The sequence below is a fragment of the Capricornis sumatraensis genome, chromosome 2, assembly GCF_032405125.1.
Source record: "Capricornis sumatraensis isolate serow.1 chromosome 2, serow.2, whole genome shotgun sequence".
Lineage (NCBI taxonomy): Eukaryota > Metazoa > Chordata > Mammalia > Artiodactyla > Bovidae > Capricornis > Capricornis sumatraensis.
In genome coordinates this window covers 120376194-120400297 of record NC_091070.1, presented here as the reverse complement: position 1 = coordinate 120400297, position 24104 = coordinate 120376194, and the positions used below count along the sequence as shown (strand labels likewise).

At 41.3% G+C, this 24104-nt stretch overlaps 1 protein-coding gene and 1 pseudogene across 1 annotated transcript in view; both read left to right on the top strand.

Moving 5' to 3' along the window:
* SNX27 (sorting nexin 27) overlaps positions 1-21710 on the top strand; it is a 79848-nt gene extending 58138 nt beyond the window's left edge. Inside the window, exons 7-12 of the mRNA XM_068963876.1 lie at positions 1922-2085; positions 11565-11654; positions 17998-18147; positions 18469-18597; positions 18970-19029; positions 20193-21710. Of these exons, the coding sequence (XP_068819977.1) occupies positions 1922-2085; positions 11565-11654; positions 17998-18147; positions 18469-18597; positions 18970-19029; positions 20193-20240 (641 nt within the window). The 3' untranslated portion in view covers positions 20241-21710. The remainder of the gene's footprint in view (positions 1-1921; positions 2086-11564; positions 11655-17997; positions 18148-18468; positions 18598-18969; positions 19030-20192) is intronic.
* LOC138073957 (high mobility group protein B2 pseudogene) lies at positions 5048-5660 on the top strand (annotated as a pseudogene).
* Positions 21711-24104: the final 2394 nt, after the last annotated feature.

The window sequence follows — 24104 nt, the reverse complement described above, 5'->3', positions numbered from 1 at the left end:
GTTCATAGTGATACTTCCTAAGGTCCACTTGACTTCACATTCCAGGATGTCTGGCTCTAGGTGAGTGATCACACCATCATGATTATCTGGGTCATGAAGATCTTTTTTGTATAGTTCTGTGTATTGTTGCCACCTCTTCTTAATATCTTCTGCTTCTGTTAGGTCCTTACCATTTCTGTCCTTTATTGTGCCCATCTTTGGATGAAATGTTCCCTTGGTAGCTCTAATTTCTCTAGTGTTTCCCATTCTATTGTTTTCCTCTATTTCTTTGCATTGATCGCTGGGGAAGGCTTTCTTATCTCTCCTTGCTATTCTTTGGAACTCTGCATTCAAATGGGCATATTTTTCCTGTTCTCCTTTTCCTTTCCCTTCTCTTCTTTTCATAGCTGTTTGTAAGGCCTCCTCAGACAACCATTTTGCCTTTTTGCATTTATATTTTTGGGGGATTGTCTTGATCCCTGTCTCCTATACAATGTCATGAGCCTCCATCCATAGTTCTTCAAACATTCTATCAGATCTGATCCCTTGAATCTATTTGTCACTTCCGCTGTATAAGCTTTAGTTAGCAAATAAAATGAAAAATACAAAATCTTTCTTTTGCAATGTTATAAAGACAGTAACACTGGCTTCCCTGGTGGCTCAGAGGTTAAAGCATCTGCCTGCAATGTAGGAGACCTGGGTTTGATCCCTGGGTCAGGAAATTCCCCTGGCGAAGGAAATGGCAACCCAGTCCAGTATTCTTGCCTGGAGAATCCCATGGACGGAGGAGCCTGGTGGGCTACAGTACACAGGGTCGCAAAGAGTCGGACATGACCGAGCAACTTCACTTCCTTCAAAAACAGTAAACATCAAGAGAAAGAACTCAGCCTTTTTCAAGAGAAACAGTATAGAAATTAAAAGTGGTGGTGTTTTATCTTGCTTGAGCATTGTTGCTGCTGCTGCTAAGTCACTTCAGTTATGTCCGACTCTGTGCGACCCCACAGACGGCAGCCCACCAGGCTCCCCTGTCCCTGGGATTCTCCAGGCAAGAACACTGGAGTGGGTTGCCATTTCCTTCTCCAATGCATGTGAAAAGTGAAAGGGATGTTGCTCAGTCATGTCTGACTCTTCGCGACCCCATGGACCGCAGCCTACCAGGCTCCTCTGTCCATGGAATTTTCCAGGCAAGAGTACTGGGGTGGGGTGCCATCGCCTTCTCCGTGAGCACTGTTAGGAAGAGGAAATAATGCTACCCAGAAGACACTTTTCACTTTGATGAATGTCTTATATTTGTGGAGGGATAGGGAGAGCCTTTCAGTTTTACGAATAAAAGCACCATAAGTAAATAAAATGCACTGTAGCTGATAAAAGGGGAGACTTGCTTTAAAGAGGTTCAGTGGTCATTGGCATAGTGAGTGAAGTCACGCAGTCGTGTCCAACTCTTTGCGACCCCATGGACTGTAGCCTACCAGGCTTCTCCGTCCATGGGATTCTTCAGGCAAGAATACTGGAGTGCGTTACCATTTCCTTCTCCAGGGGATCTTCCCGACCCAGGGATCGAGCCCAGGTCTCCCGCATTGGAGGCAGACACTTTAACCTCTGAGCCACCAGGGAAGCATAACTTTCCCAATAATGGATCAGATATTTTAACTGACTTTGGAGTAGGTGCTGTCCACAGAGTCAGCATGTTAATTGAAGGGCGTGTCATTCAGGTGATAGATTTCAGTTAGCTTGAGGCTCAACTGGCCAGCCATATTAGAAGGCATAGATTTGGCTAGACAAATTGGATATTTTGTGGTCCCAAGACAGAGCTCCTTGAAGGTCTAAGCTGATGTCCTGGTTAATGATCAACTCCATTCTTGTCTGCTTTACACAGTTCATACTAAGGAAATGCCTTATATGTCTTCTCACTCTGGCTTGCTTTGTTTTGTCTTCTCTCTAGTGCGTAAGCTGGCACCTAATGAATTTCCCCATAAACTCTACGTCCAGAATTACACATCAGCTGTGCCAGGTACCTGCTTGACCATTCGAAAGTGGCTTTTTACGACAGAAGAGGAAATCCTCTTAAATGACAATGACCTTGCTGTTACGTACTTCTTTCATCAGGTAGGTAAACTGATCTCCCTGGAGAGTCCTAATTTCTTTTTCTGTTTGTATATAGTGGTCATTTGCCAATCCTGTGTGAATCCTTGAGTAAGCTGTTTTGCCTCCTAGATTTTAATTAAGTTTGTAAAATGTTCTTTTTTGTGAAATTCATAAAATTTCACAAAAGATAAGTTTAAGAAAGGGGTATCCTGGAATTCAAAATGTATTTATTATTATTTTTTAAAGCAATAGGAAAGGAAGATAATGGGGCTGTATACTTTTTGAAAAAGATCTTCATCAGACAGTATGGAGATTCCTTTAAAAACTAGGAATAAAACTACCATATGACCCAAGAATCCCACTACCCTGAGAAAAACCATAATTGAAAAAGGCATGTGTCCCCCAGTGTTCATTGCAGCACTATTTGCAATAGCTAGGACATGGAAGCAGCCTAGATGTCCATCAACAGATGGATGGATAAAGAAGCTGTGCTACATATATACAACGGAATATTACTCAGCCATGGAAAGGAACTTATTTGAGTCAGTGCTAATGAGGCAGATGAATCTAGAGCCTATTATACAGAGTGAAGTAAGTCAGAAAGAAAAACAAGTATCGTATATTAATGTATATATATGGAATCTAGAAAGATGGTACTGATGAACCTAATTGCAGGGCAGCAGTGGAGATGCAGACATAGCGAACAGACTTATGGGCATGGGAGGCAGAAGGAGAAAAAAAGGGTGGGATGACTGAAGAGAGTGGCATGGAGACATATACACTACCATATGTAAAATAGATAGCCAGTAGGAATTTGCTCTATGACTCAGGAACTCAAACTGGGGCTCTGTGACAACCTAGAGGACTGGAATGGGGTGGGAGATGGGAGGGAGGTTCAAGAGGGAGGAGACATAGGTATTACCTATGGTTGATTCACGCTGATGTATGGCAGAGACTAACACAATAAAGCAATTATCCTTCAATTAAAAATAATAAGTTTAAAAAGTTTTTCATCAAAACTGTATATCCATAGAGCTTAAAGCATCAAATAGTTCTGCACAGGTTATTATGAAAAATATTAGTTATTCCTGCTTCTTTCCTCTCATAGGCAACCACTTTCACCTCTTTTTAGCTTTGTTTTTCTGTTGTTATTTATTCCATCTTTTAAAAAAAAATTTATTGAAGTATAGTTGATTTACAATGTTGTATTAGTTCCTGGTGTACAGCAGAGTGATTCAGCTATACACATATATATTCTTTTTCATAGTCTTTTCTATTATTGCATCTTGCAATAAACCATAATAGAAAAGACTATGAAACATTGTTATAAATAGTACTACAGTGAACATTGGGGTTCTTGTATCTTTTTGAATTAGTTTTCTCCATATATATGCCCAGGAGTGGAATTTTTTGATTGTATGGTAACTCTGCTCTACTTTCAGTTTTATGAGGATCCTCCATACTGGTTTCCACAGTTCAGTTCAGTTCAGTTCATTTGCTCAGTCATGTCCGACTCTTTGCGACCTCATGAACTGCAGCACACCAGGCCTCCCTGTCCATCACCAACTCCCGGAGTTTACTCAGACTCATGCCCATTGAGTTGGTAATGTCATCCAACCGTTTCATCCTCTGTCGTCCCCTTTTCCTCCTGCCTTCAATCTCTTCCACCATCAGGGTCTTTTCCAGTGAGTCAGTTCTTTGCATCAGGTAGCCAAAGTATTGGAGTTTCAGCTTCAGCATCAGTCCTTCCCATGAATATTCAGGACTGATTTCCTTTAGGTTGGACTGGTTGGATCTCCTTGCAATCCAAGGGACTCTCAAGAGTCTTCACCACCACCACAGTTGAAAAGCATCAATTCTTTGGTGCTCAACTTTCTTTATAGTCCAACTCTCAGATCCATCCATGACTACTGGAAAAACCATAGCTTTGACTAGATGGACCTTTGTTGGCAAAATAATGTCTCTGCTTTTTAATAAGCTGTCTAGGTTGGTCACAGCTTTTCTTCCAAGGAGTAAGCATCTTTTAATTTCATGGCTGCAATCACCATCTGCAGTGATTTTGGAGCCCCCCCCCAAAATTGGTATAGCTGCTTTCCTCAGTAGCTGCACCAATTTACATTCCTACCAACAGTGTAGGAGGGTTTGTTTTTCTCCACACCCTCTCCAGCATTTCTTATTTGTAGACTTTTTAATGATGGTTATTCGGACCATTGTGAAGTGATACCTCATTGCAGTTTTGATTTGCATTTCTCTAATAATGAGTGATATTGAGCATATTTTTTAAAAATTCATTTTATTGAAGTGTTGACTTATAATTGTGTTAATTTCTACTGTACAACAAAGTGATTCAGTTGCACATATGTATACACATGTTCTTTTCCATATTCTTTCCCATTATGGTTTATCACAGGATATTAAATATAGATCCCATTGCTATATAATATGACTTTGTTATCTATTCATCCTATATATGATAGTTTGCATCTGCTAATCCCAAACTCACAATCCTTCCTCCCCTGTGGTGACTGCAGATCTGTTCTCTATGTCTGTGAGTGTGTTTTTTGTTTCACAGATATGTTTATTTGTGTCATATTTTAGATTCTGCATACAAGTGATGTCATATGGCATTTGTCTTTTTCTGACTGACTTTTCTTAGTATCATAATCTCTAGGTCCGCCTATGTTGCTGAAAATGTCACCATTTCAGTCTTTTTTATGGCTCAGTAATATTTCACTGTGTGTGTAAGTTATTTTCTAGAAGTCAGACTATCTGGTTTAAGTACAAGCTCTCCATTGGGTAAATACTTAACATAGCTTTGTTAAGATCTGTTTTCTGGAAAACAAGAGGCGGAGGATTGTGATAGTGACGAACCAGTTCACGCCGGAGCCAGGGCAGCAGCGTAGCGGTCAGACGCAGCGGCTGCGCGGAACTCTGAGGAAAATCTTTGGCCAGGCGGACACACCGCCTCCGCCGCCACAGCAGCATGGGGAAGGGCGACCCCAACAAGCCACGGGGCAAGATGTCTTCGTATGCCTTCTTCGTGCAGACGTGCCGCGAGGAGCACAAGAAGAAGCACCCCGACTCCTCAGTCAGTTTCGCAGAGTTTTCCAAGAAATGTTCCGAGAGATGGAAGACCATGTCGGCCAAGGAAAAGTCCGAGTTCGAAGACATGGCAAAAAGTGACAAAGCTCGCTACAATAGGGAGATGAAAAATTATGTCCCTTATGTGACAAGAAGGGAAAGAAAAAAGATCCCAACGCTCCGAAAAGGCCTCCATCTGCCTTCTTCCTCTTTTGCTCTGAACATTGCCCAAAGACCAAAAGCGAACACCCTGGCTTATCCATTGGGGATACTGCAAAAAAATTGGGTGAAATGTGGTCTTAACAGTCAGCCAAAGATAAACAGCCTTATGAACAGAAAGCGGCTAAGCTAAAGGAGAAATACCAAAAGGATATTGCTGCGTACCGTGCCAAGGGCAAGAGTGAAGCGCGGGAGAAAAGGGCCCTGGCAGGCCGACAGGCTCCAAGAAGAAGAATGAACCAGAGGATGAGGAGGAAGAAGATGAAGATGAGGAGGAGAAGGAAGATGAGGAATAAATGGCTATCTTGTAATGATGTGTGTGGAGCGTGCATGTGTGCTCAGGCAGTTGTTTTGCTAAGAATGTGAATTCAAGTGCAGCTCAATATTAGCTTCAATATAAAAACTACAGATTTTTGTATAGCTGGTAAGATTCTTTGTAGAGAAAATACCTTTTTAAAAATGCAAGTTGTGGCTTTTTGAGGGGCTACTACATACAGTTAGAGTTTCAAGCTTCTGATGTTAAATGTTTCTAAATATTTAATGGTTTCTTTAATTTCTTGACTTGTGTATGGTAGCACAGCAAACTCATAGAAATTAGCATCAATAACACCTTTTGGGTTTTCTAGAACTAGAATGTTGTGTTTTGTTTTGTTTTTAAATTTTGTAATAAAATTATATATATTATTCCTATTGTTCTTGTCTTATAAGCTAAATTAGCTTTTACTTTCATGGTCTGGAGCCATATCACTTTTTTTGTCTTTCTGCCTAATAGTTCTTTTTTTTTTTTTTTGGATTCTTTTTTTTTTTTTTTTTTAATTAAATTTTAAAATCTTTAATTCTTACATGTGTTCCCAAACATGAAACCCCCTCCCACCTCCCTCCCCATAACATCTCTGTGGGTGATCCCCATGCACCAGCCCCAAGCATGCTGTATCCTGCGTCAGACATAGACTGGCGATTCAATTCTTACATGATAGTATACATGATAGAATGCCATTCTCCCAAATCATCCCGCCCTCTCCCTCTCTCTCTGAGTCCAAAAGTCCGTTATACACAGCTGTGTCTTTTTTCCTGTCTTGCATACAGGGTCATCATTGCCATCTTTCTAAATTCCATATATATGTGTTAGTATACTGTATTGGTGTTTTTCTTTCTGGCTTACTTCACTCTGTATAATCGGCTCCAGTTTCATCCATCTCATCAGAACTGATTCAAATGAATTCTTTTTAACGGCTGAGTAATACTCCATTGTGTACATGTACCAAAGCTTTCTTATCCATTCATCTGCTGATGGACATCTAGGTTGTTTCCATGTCCTGGCTATTATAAACAGTGCTGCGATGAACATTGGGGTACATGTGTCTCTTTCAATTCTGGTTTCCTCGGTGTGTATACCCAGCAGTGGGATTGCTGGGTCATAAGGTAGTTCTATTTGCAATTTTTTAGGGAATCTCCACACTGTTCTCCATAGTGGCTGTACTAGTTTGCATTCCCACCAACAGTGTAGGAGGGTTCCCTTTTCTCCACACCCTCTCCAGCATTTATTGCTTGCAGATTTTCTAATAGTTCTTAGACATGGTTGATTTAGTAAAATGTTTTGTTAAAGTCAAACGTGCCAATATTCATATTTACACAGAGAATTCTTTAAAAATCAATTCTGGAATTTAATGAACTTTAAAAATTAAAAAAAAAATCTGTTTTCCGATCTGTTAAAGGGTAATAGTAGTACTTCACTTTTTTTAAAAAATCAGTATCAAACTTTAAACAAAGCAGAGCTTGTGAAATTACTTTTTGAATTATAAAACTGTAAAACAAAAGTAGGGCTGGCTTCCCTGGTGGCTCAGTGGTAAAAAATCCACCTGCCAATATAGACAGAGGTTTGATCCCTGGGTCGGGAAAATTCCCTGGAGAAGGAAGTGGTAACCCCTACTCCAGTATTCTTGGCTCGGAAATCCCATGGACAGAGAAGCCTGGTGGGCTGTATATATGGGGTTGCAAAGAATTGGACACAACTTAGCAACTAAACAACAACAGACCGAAACATTTAGGTGGAAAAGTTTTAGATAGAAAAGCTTTTATTTTTGTATCAGTGTCTCATACCCCAGAACTTTTTGAACTCTCCTGTTTCTTCAGTTTTTTAAACAGCTTTATTGAGGTGTAGCTGACACAATAGACTGTATATATTTATGATTTGGTAAGGTTTTGTTTTTGTTTTTTTTTACTCTCAACCGTTTAAAAATGTGCAGTTCAGTAGTGTTAAATTCACTTCATTATGCAATAGATCTCCAGAACTTTTTCCTCTGCGAAACAAATTCTACCCATTAAACAACTCATTTTCCTCTCCCCGACTTATGGCAACTCCCATTCTACTTTCTGTGAACTTGACTACTTTAGTTATCTCATGTAAGTGGAATGATACATTATTTGTCTTTTGTGACTTGCTTATTTTATTTAGCATAATGTCTTTAAGGCTTATTCATGTTATTAATGACTGAAGCGACTTAGCAACAGCAGCAGCAGCATGTTATTAAGGCTGAATAATAATGTGCCATTATATGTGTATATCACATTTTGTTTATTCATTTGTGGATGGACATTTGGGTTGCTTTTACCTCTTGGCTATTATGAATAATGCTGTTATGAACAGGGTTATGTAAATGTCTCTTCAAAATTCTGCTTTTAATATCCCCAGAACCATGGTCAATGGCTGGATCATAGGGAAATTCTATTTTTAATTTTTTGAGGAACCGCCTCACTGTTTTCCATAGCAGCTGTACCATTTTACATTCCCAGCAGTACACAGCAGCTCAAATGATTTTATGATTGACTAGGTAAACAATTGTGCCTTTTGGAAAATAATACTGAAAATTTTCCCTCACTTAATTTTAGTTGATTTTTTGTATCATATTTGGATGGTGGGACTGTCTCATGCATCTCATCAATTCTAAGATACCATCAGTTGTAAGATGCACTAGTATGTTATGTACTGCTAAGAGAAAAAAGCTACCAATTAAACAACATATATCATTGATTATAAGATGTGTCCCAATTATAGGAATGATAAAATGTGAGAAAACTATGCACCTTAGAATTGATGAAATAGTAGATAATAATGATAGTAATGTGCCTTTTCCTTAAAAAATAAAGTCAAAATCCATAGTAGGATATATTTAATTTCTGGCTAAACCTAGCAGATTAAACACACATTTAAACTACTTTTTGAAAGCTTATTAGAATAATCATAGTGGATTTTAAGAGGCGTAAACCTTGTGAAGAGAATAGGCGGAGACGTAATAGATGAGAATGGTCAACAGTTTTTAGAAAATGAATGTTTGAATGAGTCAATAGGCGTTTAGTGTTTGGTTATTGTGGAAGAATTGGTAAGAGGCATGTGGAAAGTTACAAACATAAGGCGGTTAACCTAAAAGGAGAACAAAATGTATAAGAAAGGAAGCCCTGGTAACAGCACGTGATTTAGTTGTGAACAATGTTTACATGCTTATAATAATGTATTGAGTACAGTATTCAATACTGATTACTGATTTAATTTTTATTGAGATGTTAGAGGAAGAAGAGAGTGCAGGAGTGGTATATGAAAGCTAAAACGTTACTGTTTTTGGCTGTACATTATGGTATGCGGGATCCTAGTTCTCCAACCAGGGATTGAACCCATGCCCTCTGCAGTGGAAGCATGGATGCTCAACCACTGGACCACCAGGGTAGTCCCTAAAACTTCTTTTTTTTAACTCTTTATATTTATTTTAAAAAATAATTTGTTTATTTATGGCTATGCTGGGTCTTCATTGCTGTGCGAGGAGTCTCTCTAGTTAGGTGAGCAGGAGGCTACTCTCTAGTTGTATTGCGGTGACTTCTTTTTTTGTGGAGCATGGCCTCTAGGGCACGCAGGCTTCAGTAGCTGTGGCATGTGGATTCAGTAGTTGCAGCTCCTGGGCTCTAGAGCACAGGCTCAGTAGTTGTGGCACACGGGCTTAGTTGCTCCGAGGCATGTGAGCTCTTCTGGGGTCAAGGGTTAAACCCATGTCTTCTACATTGGCAAGAGGATTCTTCACCACTGGGCCACTAGGGAAGCCCAAAACTTATTATTTTTAACACGAAAGTCAACATTGTCTAAAATTGACAATTTAAGGAATTAGCATAAGCATGACATTTAGAATTATGAAAGGAATATCACAAAAAACTGCTTACAGTGCTTAACAATATCTGGAATGAGGCTGTGTGATCAAACTTGTTTTGGTTAGGCACCTCTTAGTAATACATATTTTAAAAAACTATGTTATCTCTTTTATTTCATAAATTTTTTTCAATGAAGAGAAAAAGGAATCTAGTGTCCTGATACTTATGTTTTCCACTCAGCTAGTCAAGCAGTATAATCTTGGTTAGAAATGAGTGAGGAGAGAACATTTTTACTGCCCCACACGAAAATAGTTCACTTAGAGTTGCTGGAGTAGATGTTCACTCTGGCCCACCTCTGCCCAGGGGAAATGGTCATCAGTAAGTGCTTAAGTGCTGTTACCAGTCGGACAGTTCTAGGTATTAGAGATACTGAATTGATAAACCAGTATTTGTTTGTTTTCCCTCTTTACTTCTCTCACAACTTTTTCAGTCTAACTGATTTAAATTTGATCTAGCTGGAGCACCAGGTCTTTTGGTGATAGCGTTCAGGTTCTGCAGGACGTTGGTGGCAATTCTCGTTGAGCATCCCCTCTGTGAATATAATCTCTCTGCCTAAGTGAATCCTCGCTTGTGTTGGCTAGGACCGGGGAGACACTGGGATACTCTTTCCAGTGGCAGTCCTAGGGAGGATATATCCTTGTGTGGTTCTTAGAACAGGCAAATGATGCCAGTATCAATGATAGTAATAATAACTATTTATATATATTTCACAAAGCTATTAACATCTTTTATCTTGTTGTCTACCTTCAAGATGGATTTTATTCTTGTTTTGCAGACTGAGAGGGTTTAAGTGACTTACTCAAATATGGGTAGGTGACAGCTAGAATTTGAACTCGTCTCTTGACTTCAATCCTGAATTCATTCTAATTGGCAAATGTTTTCCTATAAAAGACTTGGGGAATGATTTCTACCTGAAGGAAATCTGCAGTTTTCTGATGAAGATTCAGGTGGTTCCCTGCCTGGTGTCTGCGTAGGGTTGTCTTTGGAGTAACTCACTGAGGGTAGATCCTGAATGCTCTGGACAAATGATTCTGTTTGTTCTTTTTCTTTTTTTTTCCTCCCAAAGATCAGTTTTCCCTTCCATTGGATTTTTAAAGTTTTTCTTAGAGTGGAGGAGAGGTGGAGTAAGGTTGGGAAGGGGATGTATGTTTCATACAGCTGAACCAGGAATAGTTTAGTATATTATATCTGGATGCCTTCATTTCTATATCAGATCCTTGCTGGAAGCTTTTCTGTTTATGGTCTCAGATTTATCACTTCTCTCTTCCAGTTGCTACCCCGCTGGACTAAGGTCTTGTTTCACTTCATGCTTAAAGTACCACAGTATCATTGCTCTTCCTTGTTTCATTCTCTTCTTAGCTTAAGTCATTTGGCAGTCGTGTAGAGATCAATCTTTCTGAAACAACAACTTTTTACTATTTATTTTAGCTCTCTACTGTCCTTAAGTCTAAATTCCTATGCCTGCTCTTTGGGATCCTTCATGTTCTGTTAACCTGTGCATCCAGAGTTATTTTTCATTGTCCACTAACATGTATCCTTTATTCTGACCAGGCAGGTCTGTCTCCTGAATATATTTAAATTCAAACCCGTTTCTGTTTCCTGACTTTAGCCTGAAGTTTCTCCTATTCAGCCTGTCCTGTGGGGTCCAGCCAAGACTTCTTGATGACTACAGTCAGCAATAAGCTTTCCTGTTCTAGCTGCATGCATCACTTACTGTTTATGTCACACATTTTTGCTACTCCATCGTTATCTTTAACACAGTATTGTGAACTAGCTTTCAGTGTTCTGTAATTATTTCACGTGTATAAATTAACCGGAATTTAAATCTCTTAACAGGACAGACCTAGAATAAGAGTTGCAGAGTTCACAGGCAGTGATGATGATGGTCCAGATGGATAGGAATTATTGTGAAATTATTGTGAATCCGTATCCCTTTATTTTTATCAAGAATGTACTTGACAATAACTTTTACATTTCTTTCTTCCTTGCCTTTGTTTTGGTGACAGGCTGTTGATGATGTGAAAAAAGGTTACATCAAAGCAGAGGAAAAATCCTACCAATTACAGAAGCTGTATGAACAAAGGAAAATGGTCATGGTAGGTTTATGTTCCATAATCTCTTTATAAAATACCCCTTATCCCTTTTTAAATTTAATTTAATTTTATATTGGCGAATAGGTGATTTACAATGTTGTGTTAGTTTCAGGTATACAGCAAAGTGATTCAGTTGTACATATATCCATTCTTTTTCAGATTGTTTTCCCATATAGGTTTATTACAGAATATTGAGTACAGTTCTCTGTGCTATACAGTAGGTCTTTGTTGATTATCTGTTTTATATATAGTAGTTTCTATATATTAATCCCAAACTCCTAATTTTTCCTCCCCACCCCCACCTTTCCCCTTTGAAAATTATAAGTTTGTTTATTGAAGTCTGTGAGTCTGTTTTCTGTATGTATTCATTTGTATTATTTTTTATATTCCACATATAAGTAGTTGTGATAAGTCCATTTGTAGCCTTTTTTTAGATTCCACATGTAAATGAAATCATATGGTATTTGTCTTTCTCCTTCTGACTTACTTCACTTAGTATGATGATCTCTTTTTGAATTATAGTTTTGTCTGGATATATGCCCAGGAATGGGATTGCTGGATCATATGGGAATTCTATTTTTAGTGTTATGAGGCATCTGCATACTCTTTTCCATAGTGGCTGCATTGGCTTACATTCCCACCAACAGTGTTGGAGGGTTACCTTTTCCCTACACCCTCTCCAGCATTTGTTATTTGTAGACTTTTTGATAGCCATTCTGACTGGTATGAGGTGATGCCTCATTATAGTTTTGATTTGCATATCTAATAATTAAAAATGTTGAGCATCTTTTCATGTGTCTTTTGAAAATTTCTCTTCTTATCTTTTAAATGTTGTTCTAGTCATTTTTGAAAGATGTTGCAACCTGGTCAGTGACTTAACTGATTTAAAAAGGAGTGGGGTACTTACCCAGTAGTCCAGTAGTTAAGACTCTTCACTCCCAAGGCAGCGGCATGGATTCAGTCCCAGGTCGGGGAACTAAGATTCTGAGTGCCACATGGTGCAGCCAGAGAAACAAAAAAGGAGGGGGATATAGAGCTTGATATAAAGTCTGTTGTGTTCCTCTATTTAGCACACAAAGAGCTTATTGTTTTATATATGGGTATATAACTTTATTATTAGTGATTACTAAACAATATTCTTTTTTATAATAAAAAGGCCTAAAAGAAGTACAGACATTTAATATGATAAAAAATAAAATTCTGTGAGAATTAATAGTTAGGTGTTTAATATTAGAAATTATTTTAGTTGTGGTTTAGCAGTGGCGAAGTCATTTGTTTTCACAGCTCCCATCTCTGCAGTTGCTCATTGATGCTCAGTAGTAGTGCTCTTGGTTAGTGTGATATCCTAGAGCTGTGCGGTTTGATTCCATAGCTACTAGCCTCGTGTGGCTACTTGAATTTAATTTTAAATTTATTTAACTTAAATAAAATTTAAAATTCAATTCCTCAGATGCATTAGCACATTTCAGGTATTGAGTGAGTTGCTAGTAGCTACTGTATTGGACAACTCAGATATGGAACATTTTCATCACCACAGAAAGTTCTGTGTGAATATCTGTGGAGGGCTACTATGATATTCTTAGAATATTTCAAAAATAGTTTTGAATTTATATCTATCATAAATGGAAAGATGAAACTTCTCAAAAATAAAATGTATAAAGAACATTTATAAAGACTCTACTCATATCATTTTAAAACTTCTTTCCTTGCCAGTTCATATAGTTGAAAATTTTCCAATTATAGTTTTTCCTAATAGTTTTTACACAATGGAGTAGGAAATCACAGTTCACTCCAGTATTCTTGCCTGGAAAATTCCATGGTTAGAGGAGCCTGGTGGGCTACAGTGCATGGAGTTGCAAAGAATCAGATACAGCTGAGCAGTTGAGCACAGTTTTTACAGAACGCAGTAATTGCATTGGTAATAATTCTAATAGGCCACTTGAGTTTCTTTTGTACTTTCTGAGAAGTTTTTAGGAGGGAATGTTTGAAATAAGAATACAAACAAGTTAGCCACTGAACTTATTTAGCTCCTAGTCTTATATCTAGATGGGATATTTATTTTATCACTCATATGACAAAGAGGGAACCATCTACCAGTGTTCTGCATACCAACAGGCTAAAATAGACATTCCCCAAATCTTTTAAATGGAATTAAGTCTTGGCAGAATTTTGGTTAAGGAGATTTCGCTGTGTGGGAGACAAGATTTTAAAACTCAGCTTCCACCTCTTATTTAATGGTATTGTCTTCTATATATTAATGCATAATTCTGACCAAAACGTCTGCATCTTTTGGTGAAAAGGCCTGTTAACCCCTGCAGTAGTTGTTTGCCTTTGTCAAAACCAACAGAATCAAAGTAATTTCATAAAAGCTTCTGAACGTGGAATACATACTGTTTCTTTGTACATATAGCACTCTAAAGGCACTATCTTCCATTTATACATTTACAAAAAATATTTGTTGAGCACCAAGTGTGTGCCAGGCACAATGCAAGGTGCTAGAGAAATAAATAAGTTTGAGTTGTTCTGTGGCAAAATATAGCAAGTCTGAGTTTAATAAACATAGTAATCTGTTATGAAGTTATTTCTTAGACTCAAGTTTGTATCTTGTCATACAAGGTGAAGAACTCAAGTGCAGTCCGTGCGTCGCTCTTCCCCTGGGTCGTCTTAACTGAGTATCCATATAAGCATGCATAAACATTTATGGGATGTGTTCTCCTGAAAGCCTGGTGCCTGTGTACAGTTTGTACTGGCCATGTAATATTGCAACCTGAGACTGTAAAGACCTCCTGCTGCTGCTGCTGCTAAGTCGCTTCAGTCGTGTCCGACTCTGCGACCCCATAGACGGCAGCCCACCAGGCTCTCCCGTCCCTGGGATTCTCCAGGCAGGAACACTGGAGTGGGTTGCCATCTCCTTCTCCAGTGCATGAAAGTGAAAAGGGAAAGTGAGGTCACTCAGTCGTGTCCAACTCTTCGCGACCCCATGGACTGCAGCCTACCAGGCTCCTCCATCCATGGGATTTTCCAGGCAAGAGTACAGGAGTGGGGTGCCATTGCCTTCTCCTACGCCCCCCAAAAAGTTTGGATTTTACTCAGGTGTTAGTGTTCAGAGACGTTAGCCTAGACGGTGGTCGTGGTCAGCACACTGACACTTGCGCCTCAGATGGACCTCTCAGAGCCTGCGGGGCTTGACACCATTATGTGTAATAGCTTAGCATGTTGAGAGGCCTAAGATTGGGCCCGATCACTACGATGTTTTGCCAGATAACTGTGAGACTTTCAGCCATTCACAAACTTCTCACTTTCAGTTTCTTTTTTGTAAATTGAGGATGTTAGGATTGCTTGCTATCAAGTAGAGTCTTGACGAAACATCACAAAGTTCTTAACAGATAAATAAGCTTTGTGGAAGTTCCTTTGCTCCCCACATACAGAGGATAGCTCATACCTTTGCCATAGTTTGTAATACCCAGGATGATCAAAATGATTTTGTTTCTTACTTATTTACAAAGTTAGATTGAATCTCAAATTTGGATGGTTGAGAATAGAATGTATGCAAGACTTGTTTTTTCTTTTTTCTCTGTGTCTTTTTTTACTCTCTTTCAAACAGTGAATGTGTATAACTTATGTCTTGCCATTATTGAACTGACAAATAGAAGTTTCTGAGTTTGTGTTTGTCAATGTAATTTTTAATAATTTCACACAAAGTGGTATATGTGGAGGTCACTGTTTCTCAAAGTGTAGTCCCCAGCTCAGTTACACAGGAATCACTTGTGAAGCCTGCTTCAAGTGCATAGTTCTGGACTCTACCTCACATATACTAAGCTGGAATCTCTAGGGGCAAGATCTAGAAATCTTTGTGAAGATTTTTACAGAAGCACCCTAATGAATCTGAAACTTCAGGTGCTTGAGAATTGCTGCCCTTGAAATTTGGGAGAGTTGGTTCTCATGGTTCCTCTCAGGCCTTGATTTCAATGTTAGATCTGGTTTGACCCTCCGCAGGAAGTTTGGGAGAACGGAGAGTTCTCCAGAATGGATCTCCATCCCTGCCCCGAAAGTGTTTGCTCTGTTAAGTACTTTGTCTCTGCCTTAATAACTGCCCTATTTTGGTATTTACCTATCTTGCTGTACAGTGAATGTTTATAAAATGTCCCAGGCCATACCTGTCCTCTTCTCTTGCCTAATGTGGGGCCATCATCTAAGTGGTATGCAAATCAGAGAAGCTAATTGAGGATACACATTTATTAAACATTTAATATGAAAGGAGAATGGACAGGGTAATTTTTGTTTGAAATTCAAACAGATACATAGTTATACCTTTAAGTAAATATGTTTGAAAACAAAGGTTAACTTCCCTTTTGGAAATTTTGATACATGTAAAATTTTAAATATTTCTTCTCTGTACTTTCTACAAATCCTGGAATATAGAGATTGCCCTCTTAAAGCTGAGAAATACTATCTGACCTGATAATTTGGGGAAAATCTTAAGTTTCCCAGTGATACTTTACCTTAATGGAGCCTTTAAAATTATTTTTTGTAGCTGTCATATATTGGATACCTAATTATGTACTAAGTACTATGCTTATGTACTAAGTACTTTCAAAGATTACAAATAGCTGTATGGTATAGATGCTATTTAATATTATTATTTCTGTTTCTCTGGAGGAGGAAACTAAGGCTCCTAGGTTTAGTAATTTGCTTGAGTTCAAATAACTTGCCCAAGATTGCGCATTTAGGAAGTGATGGGGCCAGGATTCAAGCCCAGGGCCTCTGGGCCCAGGAGCTGGCTCACTCTTCGGTGCACTGTCTCCTGTCTTGTCATAACCCCAGAAGAGTTCTTTCCTGTATCATCCACTGCCTGTCATATTTGCCAGAATGAAGTAGCCAGAGATTTCTTTTGATCATAGTGCCAGTAGAAGGGCTAGGCAGTTTATCGCTGCCTCAGGGAGGCTGATGATAAAGCGTGATCAGTGGGGTAATGGAAGGAAGGAGACAGAGGGAGAATGACGCAAACGAGGATTTTGGCATTTCTGAACGGACACTGACCCCGTGTTCCTGCGCCCCTTTTGTAAGTTTCCACCTTTAAAGTGGTGGTGATTTTACCTGAGCAGACGTAACTGCAGAGTAGGGAAGGGAGCCTGTGGTGTGACTCCTTCCTGCCCCGGCCCTCAGGCCTCCTCAGACAGTCCCTGGTGGCAGCAGAGAAAGTGCTGGGCGCCGCCCCTCGGCAGTTGCGTAGTCTTTTTTGTGCCTGTGTCTCTTCTCTTGGTGAGGCAGAAGGCAGCTCTCCAGCGTGTTCTAACTTCCTTACCCGTCTAGTTGAAATCAGCTAGGGGGCTCCACCTTTGTCTTCTCTCTAACTCTCTCTGCACACATTCCCACTATGCCTGTTCTTCCTGGGTGACATGCGGATGGTGGTGTCACACAGATGCAAGACTGTTTGCTTGTGTCCCGGCAGTCTGTGAGGAAACCAGGTCAGAGTCCATGCGTCGTCTTTTGTTCTTACCATCTTCCCTCTGTTTCTCTCCCTCTTTCCTTGCCGCTCCTTCTCTTTTATGCTGTCCCCGCTCAATTCCAAGTGGTGTTAAGGAAGAGAGAGGCTAGCCTTAACTGTGGAGGAAAAGAGTCAAAAGAGTTCAGAGACCTCTCTGGGGAGCGTTGCACCTGTGAGGGTCACATAGGTCACTTGATTCGGATCCAGATGCTTTTTAAGGAGACATGTATGCTGGAGACCCAGGGGACAGTGGGGCTGAAGGGGACTAGTTGGTAATAGAGAAAAAGGATCAGAGGCCTACAAATTAAACCTGATTTGTAACCCTGGTTGTACCACTTATTATTGCGTGTAACATTAAGCAAGTCTCATTATTCTGGGTTCCTATAAAGTGACTAACTTTTAAGTTTCCCTCAGCTTAAACCTTTTATGAATATGAGATTTGGGTGGTTTAATCCTCATCACTGAGATCACTCTTAACTTTTGATTGGAGAGGGCACGAGAAACATTAGTTCTCAGATTTTATTTTGTCGCTTAGGTACAGTGAAAATAGAGGGCTGGACTGAGTGGCATTATGAGTTCCCTCCTCAGAGTCTTGGTTGCAGTCTCTCTTCTGGCTTCATTTATTTATCTTCTTTAAGTAGAGAAAGAGACAAGGGTTGAAGTATGGAGGTGGAAGTTAGAAGGAGGCTGAAAGATCATCCAGGAGTTCTGTCCCAGCTTAACAATGAATGTGAGCCCAGAGGCACGGTCTATAGGTTGTGAGGGTTTTCTTGGTTCTTATGTACCTTCTCAGCAGCTCTTGAGGATGGTATAGTTCCAGAGTAGCACTGTTTCTCTTTCCCTTTTTTTTCCCCCTAGTACCTCAACATGCTAAGGACTTGTGAGGGCTACAATGAAATTATCTTCCCCCACTGTGCCTGCGACTCCAGGAGGAAGGGGCATGTTATCACAGCCATCAGCATCACGCACTTTAAATTGCATGCCTGCACTGAAGAAGGACAGCTGGAGGTGAGAGCCCACTGAGCATGCACCAGGAGGCCAGGGGGCAGGACCAGGAACACCGGGAATGCTTGGATGCTCACTTGCTATGTTTTAGTTCCTACTTGGGGTGGAGGAGAGTGAAATCAGAACTGTTCTGACTGGGATACCTAGGCTCTGGGTGCACACTGCTCCTCACCTTCACTGGCTGTTTACGTTGACTTTTATTCTTCTGTCCGTCTTTTCCATGAAATGCTATAGACATCTCTACATTTCTTTTCTGCTGCCTGGTTCAGAACCATCTTACCTAAGCTCCCCAGCATTCTCAAACTTATGCTCTCGATTGTTCAGAACCAGGTAATAGCATTTGAATGGGATGAGATGCAGCGATGGGATACAGATGAAGAAGGAATGGCCTTCTGTTTTGAATATGCACGAGGAGAGAAGAAGCCTCGATGGGTTAAAATCTTCACACCATATGTGAGTGATGGTTGGGGAAACATGCTTGGGGAAGGTAGATTGGGTTTAAAGTTCTCCAAAAGCTAAATGCATAAATGGAGCTGTAGGGATAACAGTAGAGATCTGAACCTGTTTAAATCATAGATCCCCAGGTTCTTCTGTCTTTCCTTTAAGCCCTAGTAGGATTAGCAGTTTCACTTTCCTCTTGACTCACAGTTACCACTAGAAGGAGCCAGAGAATAGCAGATGAGCCAGGCCTGGGTTTTATGGAGTCTCTTAAGGTTTTTCTCAGGCTGAGCAAGTTTGGAAGGTGACTCTGGGTAGGAGTTCAAAGGGTGGTTTTGTGATGCCTGGTCTGGAGAAGGCAGTGAATGTTGCTTTGTCTTTTTTCAGTTTAATTACATGCATGAATGCTTCGAGAGGGTGTTCTGCGAGCTCAAGTGGAGAAAAGAGGTAATTCTAAACAATCTTGAATTGACCTTTTCATCTTTGTTTGTTTGTTTAAAATGTACACTCCTTTATCCAAATACCTGGGGCCCTCATTTCCATCTTTCTAGGAACATTGGTTAGAGACTGGTTATCCCACATGAGCCAGGATGCTCTTCTAGGAGTATTAGTTAGAGACTGGTCATCCCACGTGAGCCAGGGCACTCTTCTAGGAGTATTAGTTAGAGATCAGTCATCCCACATGAGCCAGGACACTCCTCCAGGAGGATTAGTTAGAGACCGATCATCCCACATGAGCCAGGACACTTTCTAGGAATATTAGTTACAGACTTGTCATCCCACTTGAGCCAGGATTCTCTTTTAGGAGTATTAGTTAGAGACCAGTCATCCCACATGAGCCAGGACACTCTTCTAGGAGTATTAGTTAGAGACCAGTCATCCCACATGAGCCAGGATACTTTTCCAGTGAGGTCATTAGCCTTGGATGCTAAACCAGACTGTGCAAAAAAGCCCTGTTTCCCTTGTCAAGAGGGTGGCTGTTGGCCACAGGCTGTTCATCTCCTGTGACTTCATGGACCCTCCTCTGCCTGCCTTTTTATCAGTTGCCCTCCATGTTGTTCTGATGCAGAAGGGCAGTTGTACTTAGCTTTAGTCCTGACTCGATGAGATGTTAAAGCGCGTGTAGGGTAACCGAGTGTGTGTGTGTGTGTGTGTGTGTGTGTGTGTGTCGCTGCTGCTTTCCTGCTGTCTGTACCTGCTAGTGATGGAACAGAATTTAAAAGAGAGGTTCAGAAAGTAAAGTAAGGAATATGAACATTTATATTCTTGGTTTTGTAGGAGGCACACAGGGCTCTGGGGATCAGATCTGGATTCTCTCCTAGCCATTTTTCTCTCTGTGATTCTGTTCAAATTGGCCTCCCTGGATGTCAGTTTTCTCATCTTTTCTTATCTGTGAGACTGAAAGACTGAGCCAGATAAGTAACATCCTGGGTCCCTTCCAGCTCTAAAAGGCTGTGACTCTTGGTGGAAAGTTGTGTCCAGTGAAGAGGCCCATCGTGTCGAGTCGAGTCATCCAGTCGTACATTTTCTGTGTGAGGGATTGTCTCTGGATGGGAGGAGGTGAAGACGCCTGAGGCTTCCCAGTAACTCTTGTCTTTTTTTCCTTTCAGAACATTTTCCAGATGGCGAGGTCACAGCAGAGGGATGTGGCCACCTAGCCTCTCATTACCCTGTTCCTTCTCTTCACCCTCATCCTCTTATCCCTTTCATCTCCCATGTCAGACAGAGTAACCATTAACACAAAAGAAGAGAAAAAGGAAAAAAGTCATTATATTCAAAAGCCCTAAACTAAGTGTCATTAATAATCCCTCTGAGTTTCATATCTCTGTAATTGAGCTGGTAGAGAACAATAGATGGGTCAGCACCAGGAGTCAGCTGAGTTAAGACAGGAAAAGAAACAAGCCCAACCAATTCGCCAAAGGGATCTTTGTCCTTTCCTCTGGGCCTCATACCAACAGACTCTCCTTGTACCATATTTTTAGAACTGGAACTATGAACTCCATCCATTTGCACTGTTCAGACATATATATGTATGTATGTAAAAATTATATATACGCAAATTAGCTGCACGTATATACATATATATATTTCTTTTTAAATTTCATATTGATGGCAGTACCTTTTTTAGCTTGTGTTTTTACACACCTTTCACTAGAACTCATGATTTCTCTCTTGCTCTCTTTATTTTGAAACAAACTTTAAAAAGGAAAAAAAAAATTTTACAGGGAAAAATACCTCTCCTCATGAAGGACTCGAAAAGTTTACAACCTGCTTGGGTTTTCCCCCTTTTTTGTATTGAATGAAGATTTTGGACCATGGGTTGCCATAGAGTCTGAGGAGCAAGGAGCATAGTTTCTTTTATCTTCAAGAGGCTGCTGGGGAGGAGAAAGAAGTGTGTTTTTCAAGGGCAGTGGGGCTGCAGACCTGCAGGGAGCATCTGAAGACTTGGTGTGGTCTCTCTTGATTCCAAGACAACGTTCTTGGTCCGTTTCTTTCTCTTTCACTCATGGCTCTTAGCCACATTCCACATCTTCCTGCTTCCCATGGGCCCCCTGTGTGCTTCTCCTCAGCAGGCCAAGAATGAAGGGGAAGTGGGGCTCAGGAGGTTGATGCCCAGACCCCTGAAACACCTCATGGTCATGATTGCCCATTTCTCTGCTGTTTGTAAAGCAGGGATTGTGCTCGGGACCAGAGTCAAAGCTGATACCTTTAGGCACAAAGATTGGACTTAGGTAGGGGAGGAAAGAAGAAAGGCGGTGTGTATGTAAGCTTCTTCCTACTCCGTTCCTGACCGGTAACACCGTAACTTAGGTTCTCTGTGACTTCCTTAAACAACCATGTTGGGGAAGGATCTGACCATATCCCCAAAGCCTTGAGCCAAGCAAAACCATAACCCGTCTAAGCCAGCTGAGGACCCAGGAAGGAACAGTAGGAATATGGTTAATTTGGGTTGGATCTCAACTTTTAATTAAAAGGAGATTGAAGGAAAATATTTTTGCCCCTTAAAAGATCTCCTCATCTGACCTTGCAGTTAGACCTTTTGAGACCTAAGAACTGCATTCCTGGGTCTGGGGCCAGGGCTGACTGGGGGTTGAGAATGGCGCTCTCGCAAAGGCTGCCCTCCTGACGTGAGAGCAGCAGGAGCAACATTCTCAACCCCCAGGCTCCAAAGAGATGGTGTTGAGAGCTCTTAGTCAGGCTCTGCTGCGTCTGAAACACATCTTTGAGCCTCTTTTACTTTTTTCTTTGCCTTCTGCACAAAAGCCTTCACAGAGTGGCATCTTTTGCTTTGTCTAACTGGGAGGCAACCATAGTTGGCTGTAGTCACTGAGCGGTGTTGGGGTGGTTTGAAGTTTCTTTCTCTGTAACTTGTTTCTGCAGGTGGTTGTGAGGTGCTTTACTTTCTCTCTCACTCTGTTACCCTGGCACGCACTTGCCCCGGGGGGTGTGGTATTATGTAGGACATCCTATCTTTCCTCGCCTTCTCCAAACCAGGCGGGAACGCAGAGTGCAAACTGTAAGGAAGCTGTGTTTAAAGTCGCAGAGAGTGAGCCCTGCTTTGGAGGCTTTGGCACAGAATTTACTTCTTCTGGCATAAATGAATTTAATAATGAGCCAGAGGACCATGGGAAGAAGATACGTTGATTGCCCACTCCAAGGAGCTGAAGAGGTTTTTGGCCCCAGCTCTGTTCACACTTTAAAAATAGCAGTTTGCTCCTATTCTGTCAGAGTGGGAAAGGAATGAACAAATCCTGGAGTCCAGATGTGAGAGCAGCGGGGGTGCTCGTAGTGTGTGTTGTTCCCTCCCTCCTGCCCTGACCTGGCACTCATTTGGCACTTGGAGATGGGGTGGGGCCCATTGGATGGTTAGCCTGTTGGGAGAATATGTTAAGGGCCAGCGCCTACTTGAGGCTGCCCCAGCTTGGGGAGAAGGGGAAGGAGGGAAGGCCCAGAGGAAGGCTTTCTCGGCTCTCCCGCTCACAGCAGGTGTCCTGCGATGGAGGCAGAGGTCTCGGGGGCTGTGCAGCTCCTAGGGTCAAGCTCTTCTTTGCATGAAGTAGTGTTTGTGTGATACCCTTTCCCTCTTAACTCGGCATTTCCTTTCTCGAATCCCTACTATCTTTCTCAGTCCTGGGTTCTGCTCAGGGAGGCTTCTCCACAGTCTTTTTTTTTTGCAAATTGTCTCCAGGAAATGGAGAGGTCCCCCTGCACCTTGCTTTGCCTGCAGCAAAGCCAGCAGGATCGCCCTGGTCTTCTCCCCTTTCACCCCCACAGAGAGTTCCCATCCTCTTTGATAAAAGCTCAGAGCTGTCATGGGTCAGGAGAAAATGCAGGCCCTGAGAAGCCTATCTCTGTAGGAAGTTTACCTTGGCCTGTGCTTCGGGTTTTCTGCTCTTCATAGTTTGATTTTACTCCCCATTTTTCTCCCCTCCCCTTGCTCTAGGTCTAAGCTCAGCACAGGTGCGTGCTCAGGGCAGCTTCTAGGCCTGGACAGCTCTCAGGGAGGAATTAGGTAAATGTTCCGCATCCCCATACCTGGCCCATCTGGTTTCATCCTTTGCCCAGGCCAGTAGCTTTGGGTCACTCCCTCTTGTACCTCCAAATCCAGTGCTTGGAGCAGCAGGATAGGGCTCTGATGGGAGGTGACACCTCTGTCTCTCATTTCAGAATTTGCCAACTCGGGGACCTGGCTCTGGAAGGCAGTTTTCTTAAAGGGGATGGCATCCTGGGTGACCCGAAGTCTCCAAACCTAGAGGGACAGCGGTGCCCTCCCTTCTGTTCTTGGTGTTCTCTGGATTGATTCAGCAGTAGAAACCACTTGGTCTGTTGGGCCCCAGCATACCCACTATGTTCCTTCCAGATTCACGGTGTCACATTAGCTTCCCTTTGGAAGGGTGATGTGGTTGAATACTCAGAGAGGAGAGGTGGTGGGTGTGCGTCGTTAGTCCCCCACCTTCCGGTTTCACCTCCTGCCTCCTTCTTCCTCTAAACCTGAGCACGTCATGCCAAGGCTCACTCATATACACAGTGGCGTCAGCTCACTCCTCAGGAGTCATCTAGGATGTGTGGGAAGCTTAGGGTTGTGGGGAGGAACAGAATCGAAGAGGGGAGTGATGTGGGTGGAGGCACTGGCCAACTGCTAAACTTGGACACCAGTTTTTTATCACGCCCCCTTTGTAAGCCAGTGAGCTGGGCTTCAGTTTTCCCCAAACCATGCACACTTTTAATTTATTTGAGAGAAACTCTAATTGTATTTTCACTGCAGTATCTTGTATTTTTTATTTGTGATTTAGGAAATGTGAAGAGAAAATACACAGACACGTAATGGCTAACAGTGTTTCTTTCATTCCTTGTTATAGAGCTAACCACTCTAAAATTGTTTGGTAATGTCACTTAGTGTAATTAATTGTAACATATTCTTTTAAATAAATTGATTTATTGATGAAACTATTCTCTGGTGTTCTTGACTACAATCCTTTGGGTTGTGTGGGAAGAGGTGAGGAAGAATGTTTGAGGTTTGA